The sequence below is a fragment of the Rutilus rutilus genome (assembly GCF_951802725.1).
Source record: "Rutilus rutilus genome assembly, chromosome: 14".
NCBI classification, from domain to species: Eukaryota; Metazoa; Chordata; class Actinopteri; order Cypriniformes; family Leuciscidae; genus Rutilus; species Rutilus rutilus.
The window spans coordinates 39,737,075-39,756,698 of record NC_140219.1 but is presented as its reverse complement, the minus strand read 5'-3'; the positions used below and the strand labels follow the sequence as shown (position 1 = coordinate 39,756,698).

The 19,624-nt window shown below is 42.5% G+C and overlaps 2 protein-coding genes across 2 annotated transcripts in view; one reads left to right on the top strand and one right to left on the bottom strand.

Annotated features, from left to right (window-relative positions):
* Positions 1–10,718, top strand: part of LOC311304120 (NACHT, LRR and PYD domains-containing protein 3-like) — a gene marked incomplete at its 5' end in the record, with an annotated part of 63,858 nt that extends 53,140 nt beyond the window's left edge. The window contains one exon of the mRNA XM_084430979.1: positions 10,209–10,718. Within this exon, the coding sequence (XP_084287105.1) occupies positions 10,209–10,224 (16 nt within the window). The 3' untranslated portion in view covers positions 10,225–10,718. The remainder of the gene's footprint in view (positions 1–10,208) is intronic.
* The window catches only part of LOC311303616 (uncharacterized protein), a 291,878-nt gene that overhangs the window by 250,436 nt on the left and 21,818 nt on the right, over positions 1–19,624 (bottom strand). The window lies entirely within an intron of this gene.

Sequence of the window (19,624 nt, the reverse complement as noted above, 5' to 3'; positions counted from 1 at the left end):
GGAGACAATGGTAAGGAGAATGCAGAAGACAAAAGGTAAGTAAAATAAAAAGTGAACCCCCAGAAACAGTCCCACAGACCCAAACCCCATCTCTGCAATAATAATTAATAAACGCTGGTTTAAAGTACTTCCTCCTGCCTCTATGTATTAATGCTCATGGGTAGCCCCTAAATGGGTTCATTCAGACCTGAACATCAAGTATTTTACTGTATTTTAATGTCAACAAGATTCAACAAGACATGTTCACCTGCTATACCCAATGTTTAGATCTGTTGTGGTATTTATGCAATTTAGCACAGATAATTAGATTATGCACCGTTTGTCCATGTTAACAAACAATTAAAAATAACTTGTAATACATTTTTTGTTTGTCTTGATGTAAGTAATCAACTCAGTAATTTTCATGGTGATATCTAAAGGTTAACATTTTTACCCTATTCACGTGAGGAAAATAAAGAATAGGCGTATGAATGGCTATATTTGGGTCTTTTTCTAAACTTTCCCCTAATGGGATTCTTCTGGACTTTTTTTTCCTTACTCAGGACATATTGAGGATACAAAATCAGTTGAGTTTGCTTCTGTTGCAATTTGTTCAACCTTTTTCATAAAATGACTGGACTAACAGGCTGGCAATAGGTTTAGGTCATTACAAAAAGTACATATACAAACCTCAATTTCTTTGACAAGTGTTGTAATGTCCTCATTGAGGTACACACACAAGGCGTTTCTCAATGTCAAGGAAGGATCCTCGGAAGCCAGAATTTCGAGGATGCTACGTCATCGACATCCGTCGAAGGACTGTTCCAATGTCGAGGATCCTCGGAATTTCCACCAAGGACTGAGTCCTTCATTCGAAAAATATCCCATATACAGGAAAGGATGCATATGTGTAGCCTTCGCGCTCTTCTGATTCTCTCAAATCACCCACAATCCTATGCGCGCAGCTTTGCTATCTTGTTCAAAAAATTCAAAATGTTGGACGTTAACGGAGTCGGAGCATTAACGGATCAATGTGCTTTCAAATGTAAATATATTTACGTTACCAAACAAAAGTTTTATAAAAAATAATTACATCCATTATGTTATGGGTCAAATTGACCCGCACTGTTTAAACACACTTAACAGTCAAATAATCAATATGATTAAAAAGGAGTTTATTGATTTAAAAACGATTATATTGCCTGAGTGAACAGAACTGCGTCCATAGCAACGCTCTGTTTTTCATTTTCACTGACATAATGACGCACTGACGTGCACTTGCTAGCCTGTTCCATTTACGTGTTCTCCGAATGCTAAAGAGGAGCCTCGCCTAGCCTCTGAAGGAAGTGACTTGGAAGGACCAGTCCTGCCAAGGAAGTATCCTTGACATTGAGAAACACCTACAGACTTTTTATGACACAGTCTCGCTTGGTGTGTAAGCCATCACACTGAAAATTATAAATATATATATATATATATATATATATAAAAAACACTGATTATAGTATATTGTAAATATATTTATTACATGGCTTGGTTGAATTCCAATGTAGAATGTAGTTATTTCTAGATAACAGCCGCTGCGAAGTATAACACACCGTTGCTATGAAAAACGTCTCGGTTACGTATGTAACCCTCGTTCCCTGAGTAGGGAACGGAGACGTTACGTCGGATGACGACGAATGGGGTTTCGCTTAGAAAGCCTATCATCTTCGAGTATATAAAAACGAGCCAATGGCAATGAAATGCCATGGGTCTGCGGAATTTGCATAGCGTAACTCCGCCCCACCCTGGGGGTATATAAGGAAGTGCGCTGGCAACATGCAGATATGTCTTCGCTGAGGAGCCGAGACTGAACTCAGGCGTTCCAGCGGTACAGCGGAAGTGGCAGGGAGACGTAACGTCTCCGTTCCCTACTCAGGGAACGAGGGTTACATACGTAACCGAGACGTTCCCTTTCGTTGTCACTCCGAGTTACGTCGGATGACGACGAATGGGGTTCCCAGTGTAATCACGCCACCTCTCGACTGTCTTCCAGTGCCCTGCGTAAGTCTGAGCTCCCTGTCGTGAGACTGGCACGGACGAAGGACTCCTACTTAACACAGGAATACCAAGGTACACTGGGAAGTTTATCTCAGTGGAAATATGCAATCATGCCCAACCCGAAGGGGGGGACTTGGAATACACATATGACCCCGAAGGGCTGCATACGGAGTAACACTGGGGTGTCCAGCCGCAGGTGGAATATTTCAACCCCAGGGGTGGCAAGGTGGCTTGCCAAGGGAAAGACACATGCTCAGAGAGGCTTACAGTGGAAATACACATGTGGGGGTCGCCCGGAGGGGGAACCATGCACATGGAGGCACCTAGCCAAGCGCGAAAGCTGCCGGTGGCATAACTCTGGCGTTGACGTCGTCAGTGCTGGAGGAGACTCAGGGCTTATTAGGCTCACCTGAGGAGAATATCGCACGTATCCCGTCCGTGGAGAGGAATGGCAAGCAAGCGAAGACACCTGAGCAGAATCTAGCACCGGCTAGTTGAAGCGAGTACATGAGAAGAAACTGGCTCAACTCGGAGATTGTAGAATCTCGCGAATGTGTTAGGTGTCGCCCAGCCTGCAGCTCTGCAGATGTCTGTTAGCGAGGCGCCATGCGCTAGAGCCCAAGAGGGAGTGGAGTGGGCCGTCACACCAAGGGGGCACGGTCGACCTTGCTGCTGGTAAGCCAAAGCAATGGCGTCCACTATCCAGTGAGACAACCTTTGCTTCGAGAGAGCCTTTCCCTTCAGCTTCCCACCATGACAGACAAAGAGCTGGTCTGAGGTCCTGAAACACTGCGTTCTGTCTACGTAAGCACGGAGGGCGCGTACTGGACAGAGCAGTGCCAAGGCTGGGTCTGCCTTCTCCAAGGGCAGCGCTTGCAGGTTCACCACCTGGTCTCGAAAGGGTGTGGTGGGAACCTTGGGCACATATCCAGGCTGGGGTCTCAGGATCACGTGAGAGTTAGCCGGCCCGAATTCCAGGCACGCTTCGTCAACCGAAAATGCCTGCAGGTCCCCTACCCTCTTGATGGAGGCCAATGCAACCAGGAGCGCTGTCTTCATTGACAGGAACTTAAGCTCCACTGATTGCAGAGGCTCAAAGGGAGCACTCTGCAGGGCAGTTAAAACCACTGAGAGGTCCCAAGAGGGAACGAGAGGAGGGCGGGGAGGATTTAGTCTCCTCGCTCCTCTCAGGAACCTGATGATCAGGTCGTGCTTCCCCAGAGACTTACCTTCAACTGCATCGTGATGTGCGGCAATGGCGGCAACATACACTTTCAGGGTGGAGGGAGACAGCCTTCGCTCCAACCCTTCTTGCAGGAAGGAAAGCACGACACTGATCGGGCATTTCGTGGGTTCTTGCTGTTTAGAAGAACACCAGTTGACGAAGAGATTCCAGTTCAACGCATAGGCATGTCTCGTGGACGATGCTCTAGCGGAAGTGATGGTAGCCACCACCGCTGGTGGTAGGGTACTCAAACCTACCTCCTCCCGTCCAGGAGCCACACGTGGAGGTTCCAAAGATCGGGACGAGGGTGCCAAAGGGTGCCCCGTCCCTGAGAAAGCAGGTCCTTCCTCAGAGGTATTGGCCAGGGAGGTGCTGTCGCGAGGAGTACTAGTTCTGGGAACCAGGTGCGGTTGTGCCAATACGGGGCAACCAATATTACCTGCTCCTCGTCCTCCCTGATCTTGCGCAAAGTCTGCGCAAGGAGGCTCACTGGGGGAAACGCATACTTGCGTAGGCCCCGCGGCCAGCTGTGCGCCAGTGCATCCGTGCCGAGCGTGCCCTCGGACAGGGAATAAAACAGGTCGCAGTGGGACGAGTCGCGGGAGGCAAACAGATCTACCTGTGCGTCCCCGAACTGATCCCAAATCAGCTGGACCGACTGGGGATGGAGTCGCCATTCTCCAGCGAGAGGCCGAACTCGAGACAGCTCGTCGGCCGCCTGGTTCAGGTGTCCCGGGATATAAATGGCTCGAAGCGACCTCAGATGCTTCTGACTCCATATGAGGAGGTGGCGGGCGAGTTGCGACATACGGCGGGAGCGTAGACCACCTTGACGGTTGATGTACGCTACTGTGGCGGTATTGTCTGATCGGACTAGTACGTGTTGACCCCTGAGCAACGCCCGGAAGCGGTGCAGGGCAAGGCGTACAGCCAGCAACTCGAGGCAATTGACATGCCAAAGACGCTGGGGTCCTGTCCAGGAGCCCGCGGCAGCATGTCCATTGCACATGGCACCCCAACCCGTGGCGGAGGCATCTGTTGATACAACAACATGCCTGGAAGCTCGTTCTAAGGGAACTCTGGCCCGTAGAAATTTGAGGTTCGACCACGGGGGGAAGGTCTGACGGCAGGCCGGAGTCACTGGGACTCGGAGCGTGCCGTGTTGTCATGCCCACCTCGGGACTCGATCGCGAAGCCAAAGCTGAAGCGGTCTCATATGAAGCAATCCGAGCGGCGTTACTGCGGCTGCGGATGCCATATGCCCCAGGAGCCTCTGAAAGAGTTTCAGTGGGACCGCACTCTTGTCCTCGAACTGACGAAGACAAGTCAGCAGTGACTGCGCGCGCTCGCTCGTAAGCTGCGCGCACATGGCGACCGAGTCGATCTCCATACCGAGAAAAGAGATCCTCTGCACGGGGCAGAGTTTGCTCTTCTCCCAGTTGACCCGAAGGCCCAGACGAGCTAGGTGCCGGAGCACAAGGTCCCTGTGTTCGCAAACCTGGTCTCGAGAGTGAGCTAGGATCAGCCAGTCGTCGAGATAGTTCAGGATGCGAACCCCGTGTTCTCGTAGGGGAACAAGGGCTGCCTCGACGACTTTCGTGAAGACGCGAGGAGACAGGGCTAGCCCGAAAGGGAGAACCGCGTACTGGTATGCCTGCCCCTCGAAAGCAAACCGTAGAAACGGTCTGTGTCGAGGAAGAATGGAGACATGGAAGTAGGCGTCCTTCAGGTCGATCGCTGCAAACCAATCCTGTGGCCGTACGCATTCGAAAAGGCGTTTGGCCGTGAGCATCTTGAACGGCAGCCTGTGAAGGGAGCGGTTCAAGACACGCAGGTCCAGGATCGGTCGTAACCCACCGGATTTCTTCGGTACAATGAAGTAGGGGCTGTAGAAGCCGGACCTCATTTCGGCTGGAGGGACAGTCTCGATCGCACCCTTCGCCAGTAGGGTGGCGACCTCCGCTCTCATGACAGGGGCATTGCCACCGACCATAGTAAAGCGGACTCCCCTGAAGCGGGGAGGAGACCGCGCGAACTGAATCGCGTAGCCAAGCCTGATGGTTCTCGCGACCCAGCGGGACAGTCTGGGGAGCTCTAGCCAGGCCCCCAGAAACTGCGCCAGTGGGGTCATTCGAACCACAGACGTACCCTCGGTGGTGCAGCGAGGCGAAATGACCGGCCCAGGCGAGGGTGGCATAGCGGCCCTGTGCGGGGGCACGGTCATTTGCCGCATCCTGCCAGAGGAGGCCAGGGGAGGACCAGCGTCCCAAGGGGGCGTGCTCTGGCAGGGGACTGGCGACAGAGGGGGATGAGAGGGGCGTGGCCCGTGGGCGGCGCATGCTGTCATCCGAGAACTCTGTGTGCTCAGAGATGAGTGTGTCAGTTCTGTTTTTAACCACATTAGGGTGCTGCACGTCGTGGGACGAGCAGCGGGAATGGGAAAACCAAGGATTCTCCCCCGGCCCTCCACCGGGGGAAGGAGCGGCCCTGCTACCGTCTCCTGCACAGAACTGGGGGTCATCTCTGAGCAGCCACCCTCAGGAGCGCCGCTTGGCCTGGCGTTTAGCGGGGCGCGGGGCTGGAGGGGGCTGTGACGCCTTCCTACGGCTTCCTCCACGCTGCGACCCGGAAGCAGCGGACTGCTGGGGCCGAACGGGAGGGGCGGGAGCCGTAGGAGGGCGTCCTCGGCGGTGAGCGGGCTGAGGCACCTGTGCCGACGGCTGCGCTGCTGGAGCAGCGGGCCGCCGGGGCAGGACGTGTTTTAGAGCCTCAGTCTGCTTCTGGGCAGTCGAGAACTGCTGGGCAAAGTCCTCGACTGCACCGCCGAAGAGGCCAGCCTGGGATATGGGGGTGTCGAGGAACCAGGTCCGCTCGGCCTCCCGCATATCAGCCAGGTTGAGCCACAGGTGTCGCTCCTGGACCACACAGGTGGACATCACCTGACCCAGGGAACGTGCGGTCACCTTCGTCGCTCGGAGAGCAAGGTCGGTGGCGGCACGCAGCTCATCGAAGAGCCCTGGGTCAGTCCTCCCCTCGTGCATGTCACGCAACATCTGGGCCTGGTAGACCTGGAGTGTCGCCATGGCATGCAGTGAGGAGGCTGCCAGCCCCGCAGCTCTATAGGCCTTCGCCACGAGGGTGGAGGAGAACCTACAGGCTTTGGAGGGGTGCTTTGGGTCGCCACGGGAAGAAGCACTCTGAGGACACAGTTGCATCGCAACAGAGCGTTCAACCTGGGGAACCCCAGTGTACCCTTTGGCAGCCGCCAGATCGAGAGGAGGCAAGGCGGAGGAGGTCGCCGAGCGATCACGGGAAGACAATGGTGCCTTCCAGGACCTCGTGACCTCCTCATGCACTTCCGGGAAGAAAGGCATTGGGGTTGGGCGGCGACGAGGGTCAGCGGCCGCTCCCAAAAACCAATCGTCCAGCCGCGAGCGCACTGGACCAGGTGGCGGGGACCACTCTAGTCCAATGGCCGCGGCTGCCCGGGAAAGCATGGCCGTCAGCTCGGGATCTGACTCGGGCAATGCTGGCACACCCGAAGGCGGCAGCACAGCCGAATCATCACTTCCCAAGGACTCCTGCCCACCTTGAGATGCCGCGATCGACATTGAATCTTCATCTGGAGCGCCGAATGAGACCCGCGGCAAGTCAGAGGACTGTACTGCGGTCACATTCGGAGCACTCGCGGGTTGCACGGAGGTAGAGGGGGGTGTGGAGCGTGGAATAGTCGGCGCTTGGTTCCACACCGTCACCCTCAGGTCACCCTGGCCGCCAGCCGAAGTACCAGCTCTCGCGGAGCTCGTAGATCGGGGTGCGGATGAGGGGACTCTACTATACAGATCATTGAGTCTCGACCGTAACCGTGCGATGGGCATGTTCCCGCAGTGGGAACATGACTCATCCACAAACGCTGCCTTAGCGTGCTCAACACCCAGACACACAAGGCAGAGATTGTGCCCATCAGAATCAGAAACAAATAGACCGCAACCAGAAGTGCACGGGCGAGGCATCTTTAAAAAGACGTGCACCGTGTAAGCTCTTTTAGAAAGGAGATTTCTCCGCAAATGCTGAAGCGATCAGGGAGAGAACACACACACACTGGCAAATCACTGCACAGATAAGCAGGGAATGTGCACTCGCTGGAACTCGCTGTCACACCAACACTTGGAGAGAGGCTCGTCTCGAAGAGAAAGAGATGATAACTCAGAATTGGCTGTGGAGTGAAGTAATGAACTTGGCTCCGAAGCGAAAACATATCTGCATGTTGCCAGCGCACTTCCTTATATACCCCCAGGGTGGGGCGGAGTTACGCTATGCAAATTCCGCAGACCCATGGCGTTTCATTGCCATTGGCTCGTTTTTATATACTCGAAGATGATAGGCTTTCTAAGCGAAACCCCATTCGTCGTCATCCGACGTAACTCGGAGTGACAACGAAAGGGAACAGAGCGTTGCTATGGACGCAACCGTAGAGACGGAACAGACTATATTCTTTAGCGGAAGCAATACAATCGTTTTTAAATCAATAAACTCCTTTTTAAATCAATAATTTGTGTCAAATTATTTATTTATTTTGTAGGTAGCCATGTAATAAGCAGGATAATGTATAGCGAGGCGGTTGTTATAGCGAATACAACCCCTTCAGGATTCAAGCTCTGCTTCGCGTCGGGGTCCCGTTCAGCCTGCCGGGGTTGTGTTCGCTATAACGACCGCCTCTCTATACATTATCCCTTACATATTTTATATGATTATATATATTTTATATAAAATAAAATAAATAAAAACCCAGTTTACCACACCTTGTCTGTAACTGCCATAATGTGTGCTGTGTGCTGTGATGTCTTCAGTCCAGAAGCACCACCTTTGCCGCTGCAGAGCTTGTGTAGATTAGCAGTGTATCTGTCCAGCTGCGCCAAGAGCTTTGACAGAAGTGGCCGTTTATGAATTCTGCACAAAAGAAGGGAAATAAAGATGGGCATGAAATATAGGCCTACTGTGGAGGAATCCAATGTAATTTAGAATTTATTGTTGTGTAAATATCACTAACACTTACTTCATTTACTGTGAACAGTGCAGGCCACCTGGTTTGTAAATCAGACACCAGTTGTCCTAAAAGTGCAAGGACAATTACTGTATACACAAGGATGCCTGAAGCTCGCCCCAGAATGTCCATGTTTAAGCTTAGAATGTGTCAATAACTCATACCTACTGGATAATTCTGTGCCACACACATTGCCACATTTCCTAAACTCACATATCTGAAATTCAAAAAGAGAGAGAAAACAACAGACATCACACTTTTGCAAAGCAATGAAACGTCAAGTTTAAATTATTACAAAGAAAAAAATACACACACCGTAATTGAGTGATTGTGCCAAACCGGAGCCAGAAATGTTGGAATGGTCACATCGATGAGGACTCTGAAATAGCAAAGACATATAGTTTTAGTTTTTTGTAATGAAATTACAACTCAGCATGAAAAAAGAAGCATGTTCCACCTAATGGAATCCTGTAAACCTTTGCATGTCCATAACTTTCATACACAGTCGATTAAGTGTGTGTGTGCAACGGTTTGGCATGTTCAAAGGATTTTTCAAGCAAAGTAAAATTTAGGCCTAGCTTGCGTCGAGATGACACGTTGTTATTAAAAATGACGCACATATAGTCATTCGACCGTAGGCCTATAAATGAACAATGTTACAAATATTTTTTAAGATATTTGTTTTAACAAGAAATCCTATACAATTTTACCTGAAAACCTTCATTTGGGCCTACGTTCGATTGACTGTGTTTGTGCAACGCATAAATCATACGCGTAATCTGCCTAAATGCAGAAATGATGCACGTAGTCAGTCGACAATAAATCTCAAAAAGATCAGCTAACGTTACTCTTTATGTTACTGGAAATGCCGAAAAAGTTCATTCTTCTGAAGTGCAGTCACGGCGAAACTAAGATATTAACGTTAATTAAATCAGATCGATCACATTTAAAAAAATAGTTGATGTTGAAGTCTAAATCATTTATAAATCTAGAAAATATCTTACCTTGTCGAATATTCCACATCTGTTAACGCAAATCACTGAGGCTGAGTCTTGTATCGCGCCTCCAACGACTGTTGCGCCTTCACGCCTTCAGAGTTTCTTCTTTTTCTTTACTCTAGTGCGCATGCGCCACATCTGAATCTGCCCCTTACGGCAACAAATCAACTACAGTGTATGTAATTTGATCAGTTTGGACTTGGATCCATTACATTCATGTTGTGTAAGAGTAATTCACAACAATAATGATTATTTTATACATTTTTAAATATATTTTAGTTAAATTGTTTGCTTAAATTCAATTAGTGGCAAGAATCATTCTTCGGTCAGATTGTAGTAAACGCTGCACTCCTGCTAATATCAGTGTAGCTCCAGCTTCAGCTCACAGCGTCCAGCTCACATGAGAAATGTCTCTGTCTCTAGTGTGTTTTTACTGTGACAAGCAACACGTCACACTACTTTACACTTAATTTACTCTCAGTTATTTACTAAGAGCCTACAAACATGTTTAAACTAGAGGACAAATGGCTTTAACTCGTGGAGATTTAACTGAAAGGTTTTAACTGAAAGTAACATCAGTATTTGCTCTCTGTGGTTTATTCCATACGCCGTACACTCATCAGTGTGTGTTTCTCCTTTACAGAGACTCAACAGGAGTCGCAGGTCCTTCTGCAATCACACCAACACACACACACACACACACACACACACACACACACACACACACACACACACACACACACACACACACACACACACACACACATATGAGCCTCATTCATGTTTTAAATCTATTATACTGAAAACTCAAATATTGTTTGAGGAATATCTCTGCAGGATAATGAAAGTCATTAAATAAGTAATTTTCCCTTTGTTCCACTGAACACTGATTGTCTTCTCTTCTGGTTTCCTCTTACAGTGTAGATGAAGATTAATCACCAAACGTCCCTAATAAATCATTACATCAGTTTAAATCTGTGAAACGGAGATGAGAGGATCAGTGACCATCAGGAGATCCACAGAAGAGCCTCATTACTGTCTATGAGGAGAAATACACGTGTGATTAATGTGTAAATGTGTTTCATACAGGAGGAAGAGACTCAGACTTTACAGTTAAATAATGCAGCATGTGTGTTAGCATGTGTATCAGAAACATGTGATATTGACTGATTAATGTTGGTTTAGTGTTCAGCCAAATGATGGTTTAGTTTTATTTAAAGGTGGAACAGAGGATGAAGCAGCTCAGATGAGTCTGTCCACAGAAATATTCAGGCTCTTCAGTTTAAGGCCTACAAATATAATAATGTCTGGATTTAACTCATACATTATTATTTAAATGTTTCTAATCATTAATGTGATTGTCAAGTATAGCACAAATGTATCATGTGATATATAGTCTACAATGTGAAATTTGCATGTTAAGAAAATGTGTGTGTGTGTATATATGTATATATATATATATATATATATATATATATATATATATATATATATATATATACATACATACATATATGTACATATATATATATATATATATATATATATATATATACACAGTATATATATCAGAATCAGAATCAGAATCAGAATGAGCTTTATTCGCCAAGTGTGCACAAACACACAAGGAATTTTTTGTGGTTTTTACAGGAGCTCTTGGTACATACATACATATATGACATTAGAACAGGCATTTAAATGAGAACATAAATAAATAGAATAAACAATAATAATAGTTATAGTACACATCTGAAACAGTTATGTACAGATTTGTGCATTGTGTGTACAGCTCTATAAATAAAATTTGTATATGTATTTACACAAAAAAACCTCTTGCTTCTCTCTCAAGTACTGAATGAATTATACAGCAGGTGTTAATTGCTGTTTTAGCTGTTTAAGCTGGAGATAGCATGGGGGAAAAAACTGTTTTTGTGCCTAGATGTTCTAGTGCGCAGAGATCTGTAACGTCTGCCTGACGGCAGAAGTGCAAACAGGTTTTGGCCGGGGTGGGAGGGGTCTGTGATGATGTTCCCTGCCCGTTTCTTCACTCTGGCATTGTACAAGTCCTGAAGGTTGGGGAGGTGTACACCAATGATCCTTTCAGCTGTCCTAACAGTCCGTTGTTATACACACACACATTATATATATATATACACACACACATTATATATATATGTATATATATATATATTTTTTTTATATATATATATTATATATTTTTAAACATTATCTCACCTACATTTTATGCACAGAATATATTTGTTTGTTTGTTATTCTGTTTTATATTAAGTTAGCTGTGTGTGTGTGTGTTGCTAATGCAGATATTCAGTATATTGTCTTTGTTCTGTGGATGGAGTCTCTCCTCTACACACCAACTAAACATTTTTACTATTATGTACCTTTCACTCGCTCTGGTCTAGATAGACTAATTTTATTTAGAAATTATTACACATTACACATATTCACCACATTTAGATTCACATGTAAATAAAATTATAAATATACATTTAAGAGCATCAATTTTAGTTTGAAAAGTTCACTTGCTTGTTATGAGTTTTATTGAAGCTACATTAGCAGATCCAGAGATATTCTTATGCTTAAAAAAGGTTTAGTTTAGATGTTAAACATTAAAGCGTATGAGCGATCTTCAGATTTGTTTGAGAAGACACCATATGCTGGTCTAATAAAGACAGGAATCTTCCCAGTGTATGTATATTTAAAGGGCTCGTTTACCCAAAATAAAATGTAAATTGTCGTCATTTACTCGCCCTCATGTCATTCCAAACATGTATGACTTTCTTCTGTGGAAACACTAGAGAAGATATTTTGAGAAAGATATATTTTATGTTCCACAGACGAAAGAAATCAAGAAAGAAAAGTACAGGTTTAAAGCTACACGAGGGGGAATCAATGGTGACAGAATGTGTATCTTTGTGTGAACTATTCCTTTAAGGGTTTTAGCACTTTTATTTTAGCAACTTCAAAATGTTTTGAAAAGCAAATTAAATTATACCATCTAAATTATATTAGAAATGATAGAGCATCAGCGTTTGCCTCATGAAATCTCTTAAACATCTCTTTAACAATGTAAGAGTAAATCATTGTATTTGGACAGAATTGTCTGATTACTGATTGATTTGGACGGTCAGGGAGGTTTGTGGATCACTGAGGGTTTAATAAGACATGTGACATACAGCATGAGATGGGCACATTAATGATTGTGTTTTCACTGTTACTGGCTGATTATACATTACATTTACATTTATTAATTTAGCAGATGCTTTTATCCAAAGCGACTTACAAATGAAATTATTGTATTGCATTGTATTTGCTGAATTGAGGATTTATGAACCATGATTGAGAGACGGGATTTTTGTTTTGGGCGTGCAAATAGGGTTTTCTCCTTGTATATGGATTAGAGGGAGGTTACGAGTATATATATACTTTATCATTGTATTGAAATTGTTATTGAAGGTTCTATGGACTGTGACTGAGAGATGGGATCTTACTTTTGGCGTGCGTTAACACAGCGTTGTGTTAGGTCATGCTGTATGTCGGGTGGTGGTGTCTAAGATCCCTGTTTTATAAGCTTGTAGCTTCAGAGGGAGTCCTTTTTTCACAATGTATTATTGTTATTGGCAAATTGCTTTTCTGTTTGTATGTAAAATTGTGAAAATAAAAAATAAATCAAATCAATGAGAACAATAGAAGCAGTTAAACTAACAGTAGGACAACGATATGCAAGTGCTATGACCCTTCTCCGTTTAATCTAACGCATTAAAGGTCCCATGACATGGATTATTTTATTATTTTATAATAGAGAGAATAGAGGGCACCTTTCGTCAAAAAACTGACAGTTTTATTGCTTTATGGCCCTCAAAGCCCCGCCCCCTTTGACCGTGGGAATTTTCCCACGCTAGCTCCTCCCACTTATGGGCTGTACGTACACCGTGGGAATTTTCCCACGCTAGCTCCTCCCACTTAGGGGCTGTACGTACAACATGGGAAAATCGGACTTGTGACACACCTCCTTATGGGTTGAACATCTGAAGCGTGAGAAATTTCCCACGCTCAGTAGTTCTAAACAGTGTATATTTAAAACTTTTTTAAGAAATAAAAACATAGTCAGAGTGTGAGATCAGTGTTTTTTTATTAAAGAAGACAGATGTACATTCATCACTTTAAACGTTAAACTTTCAACGTTAAAAAACATTAAAACATTAATGAAATGAGTTGAAACTGCATTTTTTCTCTAAAAATAGTTATTAAAAAATGAGTTAGTGTTATTTCAAGATGTTAAAACATTAAAACAACATTGACAAAAAGATAATTTTAAAAATGTTGACTTGTAAGCATTTAACTTTCACATAGTATTTTGTAAAACTTTTACATGAAACACAAACTAATTTAAAAAGTGTTACGTTTTTACATACCATTCGTTAAAGGACTCAGAGTTTAAAAGATACAAAAGTGTTTCGTGGTGGTAGAGCAGAGCGTCCTCTCACTCCGGAGCCCCAATCAGAAATGAAGCTCTGTGAGGCCTACAGAGAGACACACACAAACTCCGCCCCTATCCCACCCACAACAGATGTCACCGTGGGAAAATACCCCCCACCCTTCGAGCTCCCAAATAGAAAACACATCCGGTCATCTCGGTGGCCAAACTTAAATGACCAAAGAAAACCGATGCAACGGCTCGAAGAGACCACACCCCCTAACACACCCCTCTCAAAGCTGAGAGGTCAATTTTGATTTAAGGGTGTGTGTAAAAAATGACGTCACGTGGGAATCCCCCCATCCCTCCCTCCCTCCCTCCCTCCCTTCCCACAACGTCACAGTCACATGAGATGTTTAAAAAGGAGCGCAAACTTACAGTGAAATACTACCTGTGATTTTACAAGATAATCTACAATGGCAACGGCTGCCCCTCCGAAAACTCCAGAGAGAAACATTGCTGAAGATATGGAGAGATTTGAAAGATGATGGGAGTGAACCGGTTTTCATAGCAGAGTGGGCTGGATTAACCACGGTTGCAAGATACCGACTTCTCGCGGATTATATAAAAAAACACCCAGAGGATTACGTTTACATACTTTTTTGGAATGGATGTACCCAAATGTTCGTAGCCTATTTCTGAGGACGAGCATTTAAAATAGCCTACTACGATTTAAAATTCATGTTTCAATGGAAGGTTTACCTGTGTTGGAACAGATTTTTTCTAAAATCACGTAGCTTTTTTTAAATAGAGCGACGCATTTGGATCTGTTGATGGATATACGCACCAATAGGATTACCGGCTGCAACGAATGGATACCCACAGAAAAGCATCGATTGGCTGAATAAATTTTGTGATTATTTAATCCTTTCTATGCAAAGTACTTTGAATTGCCAGTGTATAAAATGTGCTATATTAATAAACTTGCTATGCTTCGCCTATGTCACAGGAGAAATTATATTTAATTTACAACTCTATGCTCTCATACAGGCTAGAACTGGCTCACACTCACACAAACACCCCACCCCAACACCACCCCACCACACCACTTTTGGACTGAGCCCTCCAACGTGGGAAAATTCCCACGGTCCACATTAAAAGTTGTACTTTTCACAATCACATACAAAAAAAGACATTAAAACAATGTTTATCACTAAAATACAAAGGGTGGTAAACACACATTTGTAAAATGTTAAAAAAGTTTGAATTGCAAACATGTTCTAGAATTAAAACATCTAAAACAACATGTATTAAAATTATATCAAGCAAATATTTCTATTTTCTAACATACATTTGAAGAAAAGTTGTACTTTCACAATTACATAGTGTTTAAAGTCATTAAAACGTTGTATAAATTTAAAATACACGTATTTAGCGTTCACACATTTGTAAAATGTTAAAACGTTAAAAACAACGTGCTTTAAACTTTAAAAAAAGTGAAGCAATGTAGGCCTATTGGGTAACAGATCAGCGAGTTGTTTTTAATTAAAGAAAAGTTTTGTTTTCCATATATATTTAAAACTTTTTAAAAACACTGTATAAAGTTAAAATGCAATGGTTTAGTATTCGTACATTTTACAACGTTATCTGAAAAAAGTTAGAATGTGGTCCTTCACATACAGATTTAAAAAACCGTTCAAAACAACATCAACTAAAATACAATATGCTACTAAAGTTTAGTTTTAAGTTCCGTATTATACATCACTCATCGACGGTAGAAACATGAATGAGTATAGATCATGTGTGAAGCCGAGTCTCCGCCCACCTAACACTAGATTTATTTATAATTACACTACATAACATTTATAAAAAATAATAGTTGTTTTAAAAAAATAAAAACTCATGTTTTAGTTAATTTTGGACTTTTAGTGAAGTTAACAAATATTCACTAACTTACTGATTTATTCACTCTTCGATAGGATAATCCACATCTCCCAATGGAGAAATCTGATCATTGTTTGAGAATGCGTTTTGGAGTAAAAAATAATTAATCTGTTCAAAACTATGTGCTTTAAACTTTAAAACCGTGAAACGTAAGCGATAGGCATACAGTTTTTTTCACAGACATGTAACACTTTCACATACAACTTTTTAAAATGGTACAAACCTTTAAAATACAAAGGTGTAGTATTTAAAACGTTAGGCCTATCAGAATTTTTTTTAAAACAAGTTAGAATGGTTTCCTTCACATACAGATTTCCTTCACATACCGCTCAAAACAACATCAACTTAAATACAATATATGCTACTAAAGTTTAGTTTTAAGTTCCGTATGTGTGAAGCCGAGTCTCCGTCCACCTAACACTAGATTTATTTATAATTACACTAAATAACATTTATAAAAATAACAGTTGTTTAAAAAAAATAAAAACTCATGTTTTAGTTAATTTTGGACTTTTAGTGAAGTTAACAAATATTCACTAAGTAGGCTAGTGCTATCTGGCCCTTTAGTTTTTCAAGATGGCGGAACGACATAGAAGCCTCCATGGACTTAGCCGTCATGTAAATAAAGATAAGAAATGTTTCGCTTACGAGGATAAGTCAGATTATTGGCAGAGGTCATTTTACACCAGTGAGGACATATTTTATGAATACAGGCAAATTTCAGATGTTTAATTTCAGATGTTTAAATGACAAAATACCATTTTTTCAACCGAGCGAATCTGCACATGAGAGGCCTTCAGAAGTCATAACTTCAGTGGTCAACGGTTTAGGCCAGTTGGCGAATGTGTAAAAATCAAATACTGTATTACACTTTTCAAAGGATAATCTAGCTTTAAAGAATAAAAAGTAAAAAACCAAACATATCTTCATACCTGTTGTGTTCTGACACAAGGCCATTAACTTGTTCTTTTTGTTTTATAAATGTATTTTGCTTATTTCTACAAATATCAACCTGATAAATATATGGACTGAATACACGATTAAACAAGATAATCATGCTACCAAATACGTTTTTAAGAAAAACAGTGTTTTAAAATACAACTAAACCATGATAACAGATGACAGTCGTACATAAATGCATGTTGATGACTAAGTTTCAGGCAACCACGCAATGTTCGAGAAATCTAATATTGGTGTAATCTTTGCGAGGTCTCACTCACAACGCACAACGTTGTGTTGGGTGATCCAGGCATACCTTTACTAAAATAAAATATTATGGAAGTCATTTTTAAACTGTAATTATACCATATTTATATATTAATATTATGGCTTCATGATGATTTAAAGTTTTTTGTCTGTTTGTTATTAACTAATACCTTTATCTTTTAACCAACACTTCAACATCCAGCACAAAATTAAAGAGATGTATGAGCTTAGAAGGCTGTGTGTGTAAATAGTTGTGCTTAATTCTTTGGGTGTATTTTTACACACCCTATGGACTAGCTTTAAAACATAATCTTTATACGGGAATCACACGTGTCCTTACAATCCATGTAAGATTCAAAAGACCAAATCACTAAGAAAAGAGCCATTTATAATAAATACACAAAAGTTTCCATAGATGGTTTTATTACTCCGCTAGATTTAGTCATCTTGTTCAGATAGCACAACGCCTGTTTCACATGTTGTATGTCGGACTGTATGTGTTTTAGGTGAAGACGTTTCTCTGAGAGCTGTCTATAGAAATAAATGACAAATAAGAATTTAAGTGATAGTCTTTCTGTTTGACTAAATTGATACATCATTTAGTACAACTTTCCCTCTATCTACGAATTACACAAAGTGCATGCTGTTTTACACTTAAACTATTACAACAGAATCACATCTGACTATTGCACTGAGAGAGGCATATTCATCCAAGCTCGAGGCTGTTAAACAAAGTTCCACACTTTGGTAAAACCTAAATTCTAGAGGTCAACTTAAAAGTTAAAAGTAAATGCATCATCATGAGCCATTTAAAACAAATACAGAAAAGCCACTATAGTGATCAGTTTTAGTGTTTGAATTGACATTTTACATATTACATCTTGTTTTTGTACAGTTTGCAAAAACTATAGTCTCCGAGCGTGGTCAAACATGTTCATATAGGAATTTATGTAAAACACGAACAAATATTGCATAAAGAGAATTAAATGACGGTCCTTCTAGTATGAGAGTGTTTAAGACTAAACAAATCATATTTATTTTAGAACATCTTTGAAACATTGACGTGAAAGATGAGTATTACACTTCAAACTCGTCTAACTATTACACTTATTTTGTTATTATTACACAGTTATTTGTGTGTGTCACTAAACAACATGGTTAAGCTAATGAATTACAGTTGATACGTGGTATTTTTACGTGAAAGGAGGAAAAGGAATATTTAACATATAAAAATAAAAATATTTTAACCTATCGTCAATTTCAATTGTTAGATAAATCATCTAACAATCGACAGTTATATGTGAAACAATTAGAGTTGGTTAGAATTAGTCGCATTAGAGCAGGATTCTTGTTTATATTGAACATTGTTATTGTACCGCATGTTTAACAGCGCTATTGTCGTCGGCCTCATCAAAGTTCACACAGTTTTCACCGGAGCATACCGACTCTGAAACAAGACCTGAGAAGTATTAGCATGTAACATTTTGGACACCTTTGTTTTTAGACATCTTTGCATTTATTCTTAAACACCCTGTTTTGAAATTGTTTAAAAAGTGTTGTTTGTAACACAATAACACCAGAGCCATTGAGAGAAACATAACGCGTCGTTCATTATAAAAGTGGGATTACGAATTATATTGATAATGTCGTACATAGAAAACATACCCTGTGCAAGCTATTTGCAAAGATTAATATAAAGATTATATTCTCTATATTCTCCCACTCTTCACACACTGATAGCAACACCGCAGGAGAAATGCCAGCACAGGCATCCAGTATCCGTAGTTTCAGGTGCTGCACATCTCGTATCTTCACACCATAGACAATTGCCTTCAGATGACCCCAAAGATAAAAGTCTATGGGGGTCAGATCGGGAGACCTTGGGGGCCATTCAACTGGCCCACGACGACCAATCCACTTTCCAGGAAACTGTTCATCTAGGAATGCTCAGACCTGGCACCCATAATGTGGTGGTGCACCATCTTGCTGGAAAAACTCAGTGAACGTGCCAGCTTCAGTGCATAAAGAGGGAAACACATCATCATGTAGCAATTTCAAATATCCAGTGGCCTTGAGGTTTCCATTGATGAAGAATGGACCCACTATCGTTGTACCCCATATACCACACCAAACAGCAATGTGCAGCACCTGAAACTACGGATACTGGATGCCTGTGCTGGCATTTCTCCTGCGGTGTTGCTATCAGTGTGTGAAGAGTGGGAGAACAGGGTTGCATTGACAATCCAACACAATGGGCAGCACATTGAACACATTTTATAAGTGGTCAGAAACTTGTAAATAACTCATGAACGAATAAAGTTACGTTGAAACCAAGCACACCATTGTTTTTCTTGTGACATTACCAATAAGTTTGATGTGTCACATGGCCCTCTTCCTATTGAAAAAACAAAAGTTGTATCCAAGATGGCCGACTTCTAAATGGCCACCATGGTCACCACCCATCTTGAGGAGTTTGCCCCCTCACATATACTAATGTGCCACAAACAGGACTTTAATATCACCAACCATTCCCATGTTATTACGGTGTATCCATATAAATGGCCCACCCTGTACATTTAAGAGCAACAATGTTAGTTTGAAAAGTTCACTTGCTTGTTATGAGTATTATTGAAGCTACATTAGCAGATTCAGAGAGATTCTTATGCTTAAAAAAGGTTTAGTTTAGATGTTAAACATTAAAGCGTATGAGCGATCTTCAGATTTGTTTGAGAAGACACCATATGCTGGTC